This window comes from Notothenia rossii (genome assembly GCF_949606895.1).
Source record: "Notothenia rossii genome assembly, chromosome: 8".
Classification (NCBI taxonomy): domain Eukaryota; kingdom Metazoa; phylum Chordata; class Actinopteri; order Perciformes; family Nototheniidae; genus Notothenia; species Notothenia rossii.
The window spans coordinates 64,417,108-64,430,366 of NC_136906.1; the positions used below are offsets into that span (position 1 = coordinate 64,417,108).

The 13,259-nt window shown below is 39.1% G+C and overlaps 1 protein-coding gene across 2 annotated transcripts; it reads right to left on the minus strand.

Moving 5' to 3' along the window:
- Nucleotides 1-5,033: 5,033 nt before the first annotated feature.
- Nucleotides 5,034-13,167, minus strand: LOC307014115 (ATP-dependent RNA helicase DDX1-like). 2 transcript variants are annotated; one of them, XM_079641851.1, is made up of 26 exons: nucleotides 13,013-13,167; nucleotides 12,849-12,900; nucleotides 12,650-12,713; nucleotides 12,538-12,567; nucleotides 12,324-12,420; nucleotides 12,063-12,110; nucleotides 11,889-11,972; nucleotides 11,678-11,761; nucleotides 11,507-11,583; nucleotides 11,342-11,414; nucleotides 11,171-11,247; nucleotides 10,664-10,778; nucleotides 10,289-10,427; nucleotides 9,997-10,057; nucleotides 9,777-9,875; nucleotides 9,578-9,667; nucleotides 7,882-8,070; nucleotides 7,708-7,759; nucleotides 7,388-7,534; nucleotides 7,158-7,249; nucleotides 7,000-7,072; nucleotides 6,832-6,904; nucleotides 6,590-6,632; nucleotides 6,404-6,499; nucleotides 5,783-5,903; nucleotides 5,034-5,647 (listed from the first exon to the last, which is right to left on the minus strand). In XM_079641851.1, the coding sequence occupies exons 1-26, from the start codon at nucleotides 13,026-13,028 to the stop codon at nucleotides 5,517-5,519; spliced, it is 2,223 nt and encodes a 740-aa protein (XP_079497977.1). In that variant the 5' UTR covers nucleotides 13,029-13,167; the 3' UTR covers nucleotides 5,034-5,516. The 2 variants fall into 2 exon arrangements, with proteins under 2 accessions (XP_079497977.1, XP_079497978.1); XM_079641852.1 differs by lacking the exon at nucleotides 5,783-5,903.
- Between the last annotated feature and the right edge of the window lie 92 nt (nucleotides 13,168-13,259).

The window sequence follows — 13,259 nt, forward strand, 5'->3', positions numbered from 1 at the left end:
CACAAGTGATATTTGACCTTTTTAGCAGATTTAGCACAAAAAAACCTCTTCTGGGGCCATTTGGGTGGATTTTTCATATCTCTGGCCCCCCTTGCTGGATTTTGACATTTGAAATATCTTTCTAACCGTCAGAGCCAATGGAATCGAGGGGAACTCCCACATAGTCCTTATTTGGTAATGTGTGTGTGTTAGACTGCCGCATACCGGAAGCAGCAGCCACTCTGGTGGCTACCATTAGCATTTAACTTTTGCTCTCCGTTTTTACATAAAAATGGAATTATGGATTATAAATGAAATAATTTGTTTATACAGAGACGTTAAAAACCTATGGATTAACCGATTCAGCTGCGTTTTTTCTCGTTTTAATGCCACTGAACACGTCTTTTGATCAGATTAACAGCTACGGTGAGACGATCTCCCTAGAAGCTACGTAAAGGTGCGTGTTGTGATGTCTGTGTTTGCTTCCCCTGTCGCGAGTTCGGATCACTCAGTGATGATACTATATACCTAAATAATCTGTGGAACCTCAGCTTTAATCGGATATCTTGTATGTGCAGCTACGATAAGTAATAAGGGTACTTTTATCTTGAGTTCTGTGCCAATGTCCGTTATCATTTTTTGCTAAGGGGTCATTTATATGCTTCTTATGAGACTTGTGTTTTGTTTTGGTAAAAATGGTTTGTATCGTCAGTTAACTGAGATTATTTCCGTTAATCTGGTATAACACATTAATAGTTTTTTTAAATATTAAGATCCCCTGAGACACAGTGTCGTGAAAAAAAAATCAGGGTCCCCGCTTGGGGTTTAACAGGTTAAGATGCACATATTTTCAAACGCTATTTATTTATTTTTTCCTATTTTATTTTTAAATGCAGCCCGAGAGGAACATTACACATATCCACAGTATTTCACTGTATAGTTAATGTTAATTGACAATAAATAGTTGTTTATGAATTGTACTTTCTTTATTTGATTGGCAGTCAGTTGTTGATTACATGCAGAAGTGATAAAGCTACAGGCTACTTCAATATATATCACACTAATTCATAAAGCAACTTAGACATTTTGATGTTCCGGACCTTTGATGGGGAGATTTTCTCTAACTGGACCTCGTTGAATTTTTGTTGAATACCCCTGACTTAGACTAAAATTAACTATCTAAACACTCAGAGAGTCCTTTATCTCACTGAGCCTCTCAGTCTGACAGGAGAGCTCTCCTCCACCCTGGTTGTAGAAACATCTCCTTCTTATATCCAGCGCCCATCGTACAGGGCAAATTAAAAGCGTAACCGGGGTGAAAAGGGTGTTACATTTACTTAATTATGAATGTTGTTACATCAAGGCCAAAAATTAGGATGAGTGCCAACGGTCAAAAAAATGTTGTTCCCCTCCCAGAGCTACTAGCGAAGCGCCCCCCAGATGACCGGCCAGGGCCGGCCCTTGGCATAGGCAGTATAGGCGAATGCTAAGGGCGCATCAATCAATAGGGGGCTACGAAAAAAAAAAAAAAAAGTTAGAAATTAAAAAAATATTTTTATAATATATTATATTTATTTAACACAATTTCCCGATTTTGGATCAACAAAGTACATCTTATTATCTTATACTAACAGAACTACACCTATATTGCGTACAGCGCCCATACACTTTGGCGCACCCCCCCCCCTAAATCAAGTTGAACCGCCAATGAAAAATGAAATTAATGAAAAAACCAGAAGTTTATGTGAAATAGTTATTTTTTAGAAATAATGGTTTTAGTGTGCAATTATAGGTTTTAATTTTGTATTTGTGTTAATTTAAAATAAATCGAACTCCCAAAAAACGTATACAGCTTTTATTAACATTGGAATTTACTGTCTAAGCGGCCGCGGGGGGAGAGCTTTAGAGAGCTCTCTCCTGAAAGACTGAGAGGCTCTAGGCGTGTTCACACCGCAGTACTTTTCCCACTTTAGTTCTGATATAGTTCCGAAATGTCGCGTTCACACCAAAAAGAGCCAGACCTGATTGTCTGATTGGCTGGGCGGAATGCAAACCACGCCCCGTCAAACTCCCAAAAACGTTTGTGAAGCCAACATTTTATTATGATTATTAGCATTAGCCCAGCGCAGAAACGCAGAGAGACTAACTTATTTCAACACAAAATAAAACATGGGAGCGGTGGAGATGAGGAGGTGTTGGCGTTCTGGCCGTTTACTCGGAAGGCTTCAGTAGAAGCTGCTGGGAGTCCCAGCAGCTTCTACTGGAGCCAGTCCCTAACTCCGGGGACTTCCGGCCGGGGATTTTGGGCGGCAGTATACGCCGTGAAGTTGTTTGCGGCCTGCCAGTAAACCCAAAGCAGAAGAAGACGAAGTGACGTCAGAGGCTTCATTTGCCTAATCCTCCCTCAGGGACTTATTCCGGTGTGAACGCGATCTGTACTTAGTTCATGAGAACTAAAGAGTTCTCATGAACTAAGTTCTGATGAACCTTTGTGGGAAAAGTACTGCGGTGTGAAAGCGCCTTCTGATAACCTCATCTCAGTGAGGTAAAAGGCACACCTTTAAATGATCATTATAGTTATAAAAAGATAAGAGAATAGATTTTCATCTATTCTCTTATAGTATAAAAATACTATGACAGTAAAAAAAAAGTTGTTATTAATAGAATACAGTTTAAAAGGGGAGTGATTTGTAAAATATCCATAAATAAAAAGAAAATCTGCTTACAGTTCTGTTTCATATGGGTGTTGAGAGATGTATCCATAGATCTCTTAATGTTGCTCTCAAAGTGCACCAGATTGATGCTCTTAACTTCAATATTAAAAAAAAAAATCTTCCTGGGGGAGCAGGCCCCCTGACCCCCCAAGAGGAGGTTAGGTCCACCCGCCACTTAAATCATGCTCAAATGGGTAGGATAATAAATACATTTGCACACATCTAGTGTCCATATATTTCTGCTGCTGCGCCACCACTATTTGTATATAGGGGAAACACTGCTTCAACATGTTCCACATATTTTATACATTATTGGTGATGACGTATGGTTTTAGTTAAAAAGTTTGCAGTTAAAATATTTTCAAAGCGTTTCTACTTTCTTTTCTCTTCTTAATACTCAATAATTCACTACTACTTACATATACTATTATCTAACTCCTTCAACCTACTTTCAGCTGCAGAAACAATTCAACTGTTAAATTATTTAGCTATTTCAGGACATTGAGGCTATAGATTTTGTTGTTTATACCTTTTTTAAAACCTTTTCTTTTAAATATTAAGCTTCTTCATTATTGGTCCTACTCTTCCAGTTTAACATTTCACTTTCAAGTTTTCAACAAAGTCATAGAGAGGCGAAGTCCCGCCCATCTACTTCCGACCCACGGGACCTTATTTCGGAAAAATTATGTATTGAAGTCAATGGGGAGAGAAATATTATCTTTCGATCCCGTTTGAATTGTGCTACGAATTACACATGATGTTTGTCAATCTTAAAAAAATGTTTCCATGTAAAAAAAGTCACAATTTGTCTTAAAACTGTTGAAATAAAAGACTATGAAAAATATGAAACTAGAAAGACTACAAATTCCAGAATCCCGGTCCCGCATGCTGGCTCTTAAAGCACGGACGTGTAATTCGTGGCACAATTCAAACGGGATCGAAAGAGCCAGCCCGGTGTCGGTACCATATGTGCTCGGGCTATATATGGTAGGCCGAGCACATATGGTACTGACACCGGCTAAAATAACTGGATGGCCTACCTGCCTGTTAGCCTTTCATCTGTGCACGTTCGTGTGTGTTGGAGGAGGGGTTCTGTAAGGAAGTAGCAGATTTCTTCCGGCTGTGTATTTTCAAATTCTAGCGCACTCGAGCTGGTTTCTCCAAAATTATCTAACCCACCTTTAATTTACTGCTGGCCAGCAACTTAATTTAATCCTGGTGCAACTAAAGTCCTATTTAAGTTTGTAGGCTATAATTAATCTACATCTGCAAATGTAATGAAGGTATTACACAAATGCTGTGGAGCAAAAGTACACTATTTACCTCTGAATTGTACTGGAGTAGAAGTACATTCAGTACTTTAGTTAGAACTTAGTTTCTTACCACCACTGCATAGGTTTACTGTAATGGTGATAGCTATGAAGCTTTTTGTCATCACAATGCCAACCTTTGACGTTACAAAAAACCTACTTCTGTACAGCGATAAAGCAGATACAACTTAAATAGGTTCGACTAAGAACACGCAACTCACATTTTCAACTTCCATTGTTTATATGATCTCATACACGATAACATCTCAACAAAAGTCCAGCCGCCATGCCTTCATTGTGACGAAGTTAATCACAACCGAACCGCCATGATCGAATAACAGCGAATCAAATGCTTGTACACGTACCAAAGGTAGGATGAACACTCTCGGAGACTTTATCCTTCCTTGTTAACATCACGTAAGTTGTCCCAAAAGATGTCTTCTTATATGAAATCCAGCCAAAAAATCTCTTAAATGCAGAACAGTCGATGCACAGCTTTCACAGGAAGCGAAGAACGAAGATCTGAACGGACATTTCAAAATAAAAGTGTCACCATCAGCGATCAAAACGGGATTTGTCAATGTGCACAATTAAATAATTACATATTAAGAATCAATGTAACAAATTCGTTATTTCGGTTTTTCACCACACATTGTTTGATCTTGCAGTACTTTTTTATGCTTTAACTCATGACATTTCTATGTAAGTTTAAGTAACTAATTTCCGGTGGTAATAATACTGCCCTTTTAAATGTCACAATCTTAAATTCTTTAAACAATCATTCGAGGGTATTCAATAATAATTCAAAGAGGTCCAGATACTCAAATGTTCTACCAGCAAAGGTCAGAACCTCATATTGTAGAAGTAGTATGTTCTAACTCTACATCTCTCTTTATTCTTACTTCCTAATATGGCTGCTGATTGGTGAGCCAAGAAACGGTGCTTTGTTTTAAAAATGCCTGTTCAATCTTTGTGGAGGAGGCCTGACTCACAGCTGTAAAACAATCCAGTAACAGACAGAAAATAAACATTGCTCTGTGAAGATTATTTATTCTCATGAATTTATCAGAAATTATTAACAGACTCAATAAATGAAATAAACAGGAGATGTTCATAATTGTTGGAGATACTTGCCTGCTTTTGAACTCAAACTGAGCAGGCGATTACAGTTTCTTTCACAAGAAAATACATCCGAAACTTCAATACATTGACTTCTTAGCCAATTACTCCATAAAGAAATGTAATATTTAATTCAACCACATAAATCAGAAAATAAAACACAATCCAACAAATTATTTTGTCATTAGTGTATGTATCAGATGCCAGAGACAAGTTTGGCATACCGGGTGAAATAGTAGAATTTATTTTTATTTTTATCATGTTATGTTCATAATTCTGGGTGAGAAAACAACTTGAGAAATAACTGCACACTATTGCGTTGTCTCACAAAGGTTCTGTTTCCTGTTGGAGCATTTCTTTAATCTGTACAGTTTTAGTGCTAGTTGGGGCGTGTTCAGAAGGCTCTGAAAAGCTGGTTTGGCATGTATCCCAGCTGGAGGAAGGAAGATTGGGCTTCCCTCTCAAGGTTAGCCAGTTCCAGGACCGTTGGTGCCAGAGCATCCACGTGACCCTTGTAGTTACCACCTAGGCAAGGGCAACAAGTTTGTTAGTCATGCTCAACACAACTGCAGTGGATGTATCTTTAGCAAAGTTACCAGCAAATCTATGCAATGATTATGATAAAAAAAATGACCAATTTGTAAGCAGTTTAAAACATACCTCCCAAAGCCTTACGCTGACCATAGGTGACCTTTCCATCAAAGTCATCCAAAGGTACTTTGATGTCTGGCTCGCACTGTGTGATGGTGCACTTCAGATGCTCCTCAATATCTGACAGGAGCTGTGGAAAGAGGAAAGGGAATAAAAGACAAGTAGAATAGAGAATCCACAATGGTTAGTGTGGAATTATGTCATAAGGGTATAGTGTGTGTGTCAAGCTTTCAATGCTTCCAAATTATAGCAAAACTTTTCTGCTCATAGGCGTTGTAGGAGCCAAAATGTTTGGAGGATTTGATGTAGGAAGAGCGTGAATGGCGCTCTGATACTTTCTGTTGACCGTCAGGTCTGGAGTTGTATATTGTTTGTTTTATTAAAAACAACATGGACTACAAATGACTACGGACTCTTACATGGAACGAGTCACAGCAAAGAGGACTTTTTAGCCTCTCAGCAGCTAACTCATAGGGAGTTTTTGCCGCTACAGGCATTTTACTTTGAATGTTTGCATGTGCTTCCTATCAAATCACTTAAAAAGCCCTCTGCTGAATCAGTTGTATATCAAATTACAGATTTTCCTAGCTGCCTTGGCTTGATTTAGTTTGTTTCTGCATCTTTGTTCACCTCTTTCTCTTTGTACCAGATGGTGCAACCTCCGTCCTCCTTCAGTCGTGTGTTGTAGCAGCCTCTGCCTCTGTTCGCACAAACGTGGTACCACACCTGCACATATGAAGAAAACATTTGATTTGAACTTCTTTTAAAGGTTATCTGTAATTAAAATGAATTAGCATATTTCTGTATATCTGCTACCTTCTCCTTTTCCATAGCAACCAAGGAAATGGCCAGTCCCATTCTGCAAGTTAAAAGCAAAACAAAACTAAAATGTAATTATTTTCAGTTAAATCATAGTGTAATGAGACATTTAAAAAAAAAAAGGTATATTGTGTGAATTTACAAACAAAACTAATATGGTGACAGAGGAAAATAATAATTGTATCTCCTCTTCAGCCAAAATAAACAAACTCAGTTAGTCTCAGGTTGTCAGCGCTTACTTCTCGGCTCTTCCGACTCTGCCGATACGATGGACGTAGTTCTGCTTCTCATCTGGCAGGGTGACATTAATCACTGGAGAAAGATGAAGAGAGCGGTCTTATATAAAAACATTTATGATTTTGTGATGACCGTTGGTCCATTTTAATGTGAAGATCTGAAATATTTACCATACGGAACTCCGTGGACGTCAATTCCTCTGGCAGCTACATCTGTGCAGATCAACAGCCTCACTTCTTTTTTCTGTGAACACAAGAAGATCTTACAACATAAATAGACTGGTTGTCATCCATAAAAAAAAGGTATCATTAAGTTCTTGTTGTTTTACCTTGAAACGCTCCAAGTTAGTCTTACGCTCATTGGGCTTACGATCACCATGGAGACAAACGCAGGACAACTGGTGGCTTTTACTGTCCGGACCTAAAGAAAAGACACCAAAACTGAGTGTTTAGTCAGATTTTCTTTCATAGAAAATTAGTCAAACATCAATTAATTCCTTATTACTTTATATGTGTGTGTATGTCTAGTGATGGCTGAAATTCTCAGTAGTACTCATACCTCCTCCTTGCTGAATTAAGTACTGTTCCATGTTGTCGCAGTCGATCTTGGTGCGACAGAAGATTATGGCCTGGTCCATCTTGTGCTCTTTGATGGCCCTCACTGTGTACTCACCCTTTAGCATCTTGATGGCTTCTGACCACATTTCTAAAAACACAGACAAACACTCATTTGTTCTTCACCATGAATTTTCCCTGAAGGAAAAAACGCTATACCATCCCTGTTGTTGTTTATGTAAAGCACATTGCTCGTCTTAGATTATATTTAACAAATAAAACAAGAGAGTTAGATTTGAATGGTCTTAACAGATCAGCCCTTACCCGCAGAGTTTGCTCCCGGTCTGGTGTTATCTTTGGCATGGACCTCATCAGTCTATTCAAAAGCAAGAAAAAAAAACTGTTAATATAATCTAAATCGAGATAAACAATTGCCAGCATTATAACTCAAACCATATCAGTATGACGTGTTTCTTTAGGCCAACATGAGGGACTCACCCGGACGTGGTTCTTGCCCAGGCGCTCCCAGAGGCGGTCGTTCTTGGGATTGACAGGCACAACCACATGGTGCACACTCTCAGGCACAGAGTCCTCCCCCTTCAGATCCACCCATGTGGGAAAGTGCATGATACGCTCAGACAGCTTCTTCACGTCAAACGAATGTAGCGTGGCTGAACAGACAATCACCTGGAAGAAAATATATCAACTGAGATAGTTCACTTGGGCTTCCCCCTGCTTACGGCTATCAAATGTTTCCTTGCTTTGCTATCTGGTGAGCACAAACAAGCATCGTTAACATATTCTTTTAATTAATCTGCACCTCACTAGGGCTGCACGATATAAAAAAAAAACTGACATTGCGATATTCTTTTCCCCTGCGATATATATTGCGTTTCTTTTAACTATATTTAACCGGATGAAGGATTTTAGTCACGGACGTCTGGATCTTAACTGGTTGACTCATCATACCTTAAAGGTGACCTATCATGCAAAATGCACTTTTGTACGTGTTTCATACATGACCAGTGTCCCCGGTGTTCTAGGGAACTCACCAAGTGTCAGAAAACACAACCCTCTTTATTTTCCTCCATACCCAAATCTCTAAAAAAGGGGCTGCAACGGATCTGATACAGACTGATCCACATTTGAACACTTCTATGACGTCACAGAAGTGGCGCTACGGCTATTGGGCCAACTCCACAAATCAGGAGGAGACAGCCACGGACATTGCCGTTCGAAAGCGCTGGAGACGCTGTAGTACATATTTCAGGCCACCAGATGATGCTGTTCTCACTGAATCCGAGCATGAAAGGCAGTGTTAAATTGAGCGAAATGAGAAATGGCTAAAATACATGATCTGTTTGGTATTTTGTAAAAATGAAAAGTATAAATATGCCTTATATAGGTATGGTCCTACACTATATTATTCAAATATAGCATGATAGGTCCACTTTAAGTCATGATCTAACATGTCATGATAATGCATGTAGCTTACCCTCAAATAAGGGGGTTCATCTGTGAATGAAGAAGAGTGGTGTCGAGAAGGGATCCAAGAGATTAAACGTATTACATTAAACTATAGGAAGCTTCATTATCACATTAGGGAATTAACATACGTGAACCAATAGGTAATTTAACTTTTTATTCCACAATTAAAACCTTTTTTGTGCAAATAGCAACAAAGTAGTGGACATGTTTTAAACAACATTATAAAAATAAAATTAAGAACAGCTATACACCAGCTCCTTTATGCCGTTTTGAACCTTTCTCATATGGTGTAACACCGGCAAAGGCATCTGAAATAGTTGTTTGCTGTGCATGCAGACTCAGAACCTGCATGTCACTCCACTCAAGTACCCCTGACATGAGAGCCGCGCAAGTTTTCCTTTTGTAGCAAGCAGCAAAATAATTGTAACATGACGTGTTTGAGTTCATTTACCTACTTAATATTGAACGCCCTAAAAAAAAAAACGTCCCTGTGATGTGAATATCGCGCATGCGCATATCGTGGTTATCGCCATGACACGGTATATCGTTCAGCCCTGCACCTCAAATATAAAACGTTTTCAGAAAAATACCCCAAAATTGCTTTAACAGTCATCTAAGTGTATTGTATTACTTTAATGTTTAAAATGGTCTGAAAAAAGCATATAACAGATTTTTTGTCACATATGTGATTTATCTGAAGTGTTACCTGCAGTCTCTTGCCATCAGAGGTGACCTGAGGGATTTGGTTATGAATCCTGTTGATAAAGTCTGTATAGCCTGCGGTCAGAAGGCCATCCTGAGGGATACAGGGAACACTGATTAACCATTAACTGTACTTTGATGGATGCAAAAATGAATGCTTCTGATTTAAAAAAAGGGAAATACTCAAGATGTGTTGTACATACACACTCATCCAGGACGAGAAAGCGGACTTGGGACAGACTGAGCTTCCCGGTGGATATGAGGTCGTCCAGTCTTCCGGGTGTTCCCACGACAATGTCAACCTTATTAAAATTTGACACAAAAATCAGAAACAGAAGAGGCAAACAAGGCAAAAAAGATATGTTAATTAAAACTACTTAAAGTGTAAACTCAGTTTGTTTGGAGACGGTACATGTCACATACCCCATGTTCCAGAGCAGCCATCTGGTCCTTGGCAGGCACACCACCAATCACCAACAGGTTCCTGTAAGCCAAATCAAAACATTACTGCATTACTGATATCAACATTTAAAATTGATCACTGGCTCCATCTGCTGGTATAAAACAAAAATGTAAAGGGAAATATAAAAAGTATAATACTGTTAAATGTGCAGAACGTATATTTTTAGATATGGCTCAACATAAATCCTACACAGGAAATGGTTTTCCGATGTTTGTCAAATCCTGTGTTGTTAATACCTCACTAAAGTCATACCTCAGTTTGGGGTTATCCACGTATTTCGCACATTGAATGACATTGTTGAGGGTTTGTTCGGCCAACTCTTTAGATGGCTCGATGATCAGGGCTTTGGGTGAATTGGATGTTGCTTTCACCTGACTCACTTTGGCACTGCCTGCACAAACAGAGAAAAAGAGGGCTAGTCAATGCAGGAATATATCAGTCACATTAGCAATGGTAAAATGACCGCTCTGGTAATATGATTTAAAAATGTCTAACAAATGAAGGCTTTTATTGTGAAACTAACTTTTGTTTTATCTAAATTGTCTCTGGTTAAGTTGTATGATAGTCATCGCAGTTACATTCCGTATCTGTTCTTTTTTCATATGAAATAAGGTGGTATCCACACACCTGCCTGAGTAGATTTGACTGCGTGGCCCTCTGGCGCCTGGTCCATGGCAAGAAACCCACTCTTGGGGGCATTTTTAAAGTCTTCTCCTCCAAAGTTGAACTTCAGCTCTGCATTCTTGAACACAGATAAGAAAAAGAGCCATTTGTATGGTGTAAAACTGGCACCTGTTAGTTTTTTTAATCCAGCATTACGGCCCGTCCATTCACTTTGAATGGGGTGACGTCACTTTTTGCCTAACTGCATTTTGGGAAGCAGAGCGGAGCTTTCCTGGCGTTTCAGGCTGCAAAAGTTGAGCAATGTTCAACTTTTGAAGCTTCTGAAGCTTTCGGTGGAAGCGTCAACCAATCAAATCATATGCCAGTACAAGCTCTAGACAATCAAACCGCTGCTTGTGTGTCAGGGGCGGGAGACTCATGTGATTGGTTGTTGGTCAAGCTTCAGACACGCCGGCCGGCAAGCTTTTTCCAAAGCCGCTGTGTGGACGGGCCGTTACTTTGATGGGATACCTTTAGAACGCACGACGCAAAGAAGGGCTGACTCTTCAATTGTTGAGGGATCTCAAAAGCCAAACCCAGGTCATTACCTGAAGAGAAGAAGACAAGAAACATGAGAAACATTGCTATAGTGTCCCAATTAGTTAATGATAATAATATGAATGATAACTACTAGGACCGCACCATTTTTAGAGAAGGACATTTGGCCCTTGTCTACATCCAAGTAGCATCCAATGGTATCATGCATGGTAAACTCCTGCAAAGAGACAAAATAAGAAAATGAAAACAAGTTTGAAAAAGGATCTCAGAACTGTTTACATATGTAAATATTCTATAAGTAATAGCTACCTCTCCATAGCTGTCAAACTGCTTGTTGTTGGATTTCTTTCCAGTCCCACCAAAGCCAAAACCATACTTATCAGTTCCTGGAAAGAAATACAGATTACAAGATGAAATATGTTTTCTAGTCAGACGGTTTATTATAGACTGAGTATCTTGTACAGCATTAAGGGGGCATACCCAAGTCCAGGGCTGCCTGACTGGTGGACCACCCAATGCGACATAGACCCTGGTCATGGCAGGTCACCTCATAGTAGTACTTCCCTGGACAAATAAAGACATAAATAAGAACCGGCAACAGTTGCAAATAAATAAATGCTTGTTCATTTTTGTAAGACAATCGAAGAAATGGCTAGTTTCCCTGTGAAATGCGAATTTTGTCATGTTGTACCTTTGGTAACCCCTTTTGTTGAGCGACAGCCATGCCACTCTTTGAACTCCCTGCTCTGGCAGCACAGTCCATCTGGACCAATTGCTGTACGGGTAAAAAGCAAAAAGAGCAGAGCTTTAGGTTAGAATGTCCTTAAGTGAATGTGATATTACATGCTATTTTGTCTCTGCTTACCAAAGGCTGGGCTGCGGTCATAAGGATTCATCTGCCAGTTGTTGAAAACTGAATCATAAAAAAGAAGCAAGCAGGTTAAATATCTGCAGGGCACAGAACACCACTTTCATACTTTGTAATATAATGGATTGTCAATATGAAACTGGTCTTTTGAGATCTTTTAGTCTAGAAAGTTCTATGCAAAGTTATGAACAGTTTTTAGCTGATATGTTAGACATACAGAGTGCAAACATAAAAATAATTCATATTAGGGGGTCTCACTAGTTCCTCCAGTCTTGATGGAAGCTCTGCCAGTCTTGCCCTCCTGCTCATCCTTCAGGGTCTCATACACAACCTGGATCACTGGCATACTGAAGGCCTGTGGATTAGAAATGATTACACATACATGTTGTAATGTTTCCAATTTGGTCTGATGTTTAAATGCAAACTGTATATGTTAGTTGTATTATAATCTGAGTGGCTGTCAAGTACTTACCCCTGTTTTACCACTACCAGTTTCTGCTGCCTAAAAAGGGAATAAAAGAGGAAAATGAGACAGAAACTTGCAATGTTCACATTTGGAATAAGAAATAAAGGAGGAGGCCTACCATAAGCACATCTCCTCCACCAAGAATAAGTGGAATAGACTCCGCCTGGATGTCAGTAGGTAGTCTGAAATGCAATGATTGAAATACATCAGTTTAGTGTTAACTGTTAAGCTCATAGCAATTTCTAACACGTTAAAACAATGTGCACAGATATCACAAAACCGACGTATATTTTGCCAAATAAGCCTGAATGACTTACAGCCAGTCTAACTCTTCCACAGCCTGCGCTATTTCAGGCATAACACCCATTTCTGTTGAACAAAATACATATTTAAGATTTCACTTTACTCACGTGGTTTTTAAAATTAAAGTAATGTTGAATTCATACAACATGAACACGGTTAGATTGATAGATATTCTTACCCGAAAACGCTGCCATTATTGCTGCTACGAATGTAACTTATACGGATGTTAACGTGTTCGGCTCGGTGCAACTCCTTTAGTGGTCCTGCAAATAAGCCTTGTATAATTGGTTCCGGTTGGTGAATTAGTTCTTAAAATACGTTAAATATATCATTGCTAAATATACAAGGAGGGCTACGACAGCATATATGTATGTGTTTAAACATCATAGCATTTAAGTTATTATCAAGCCATGAGAATACTTAAC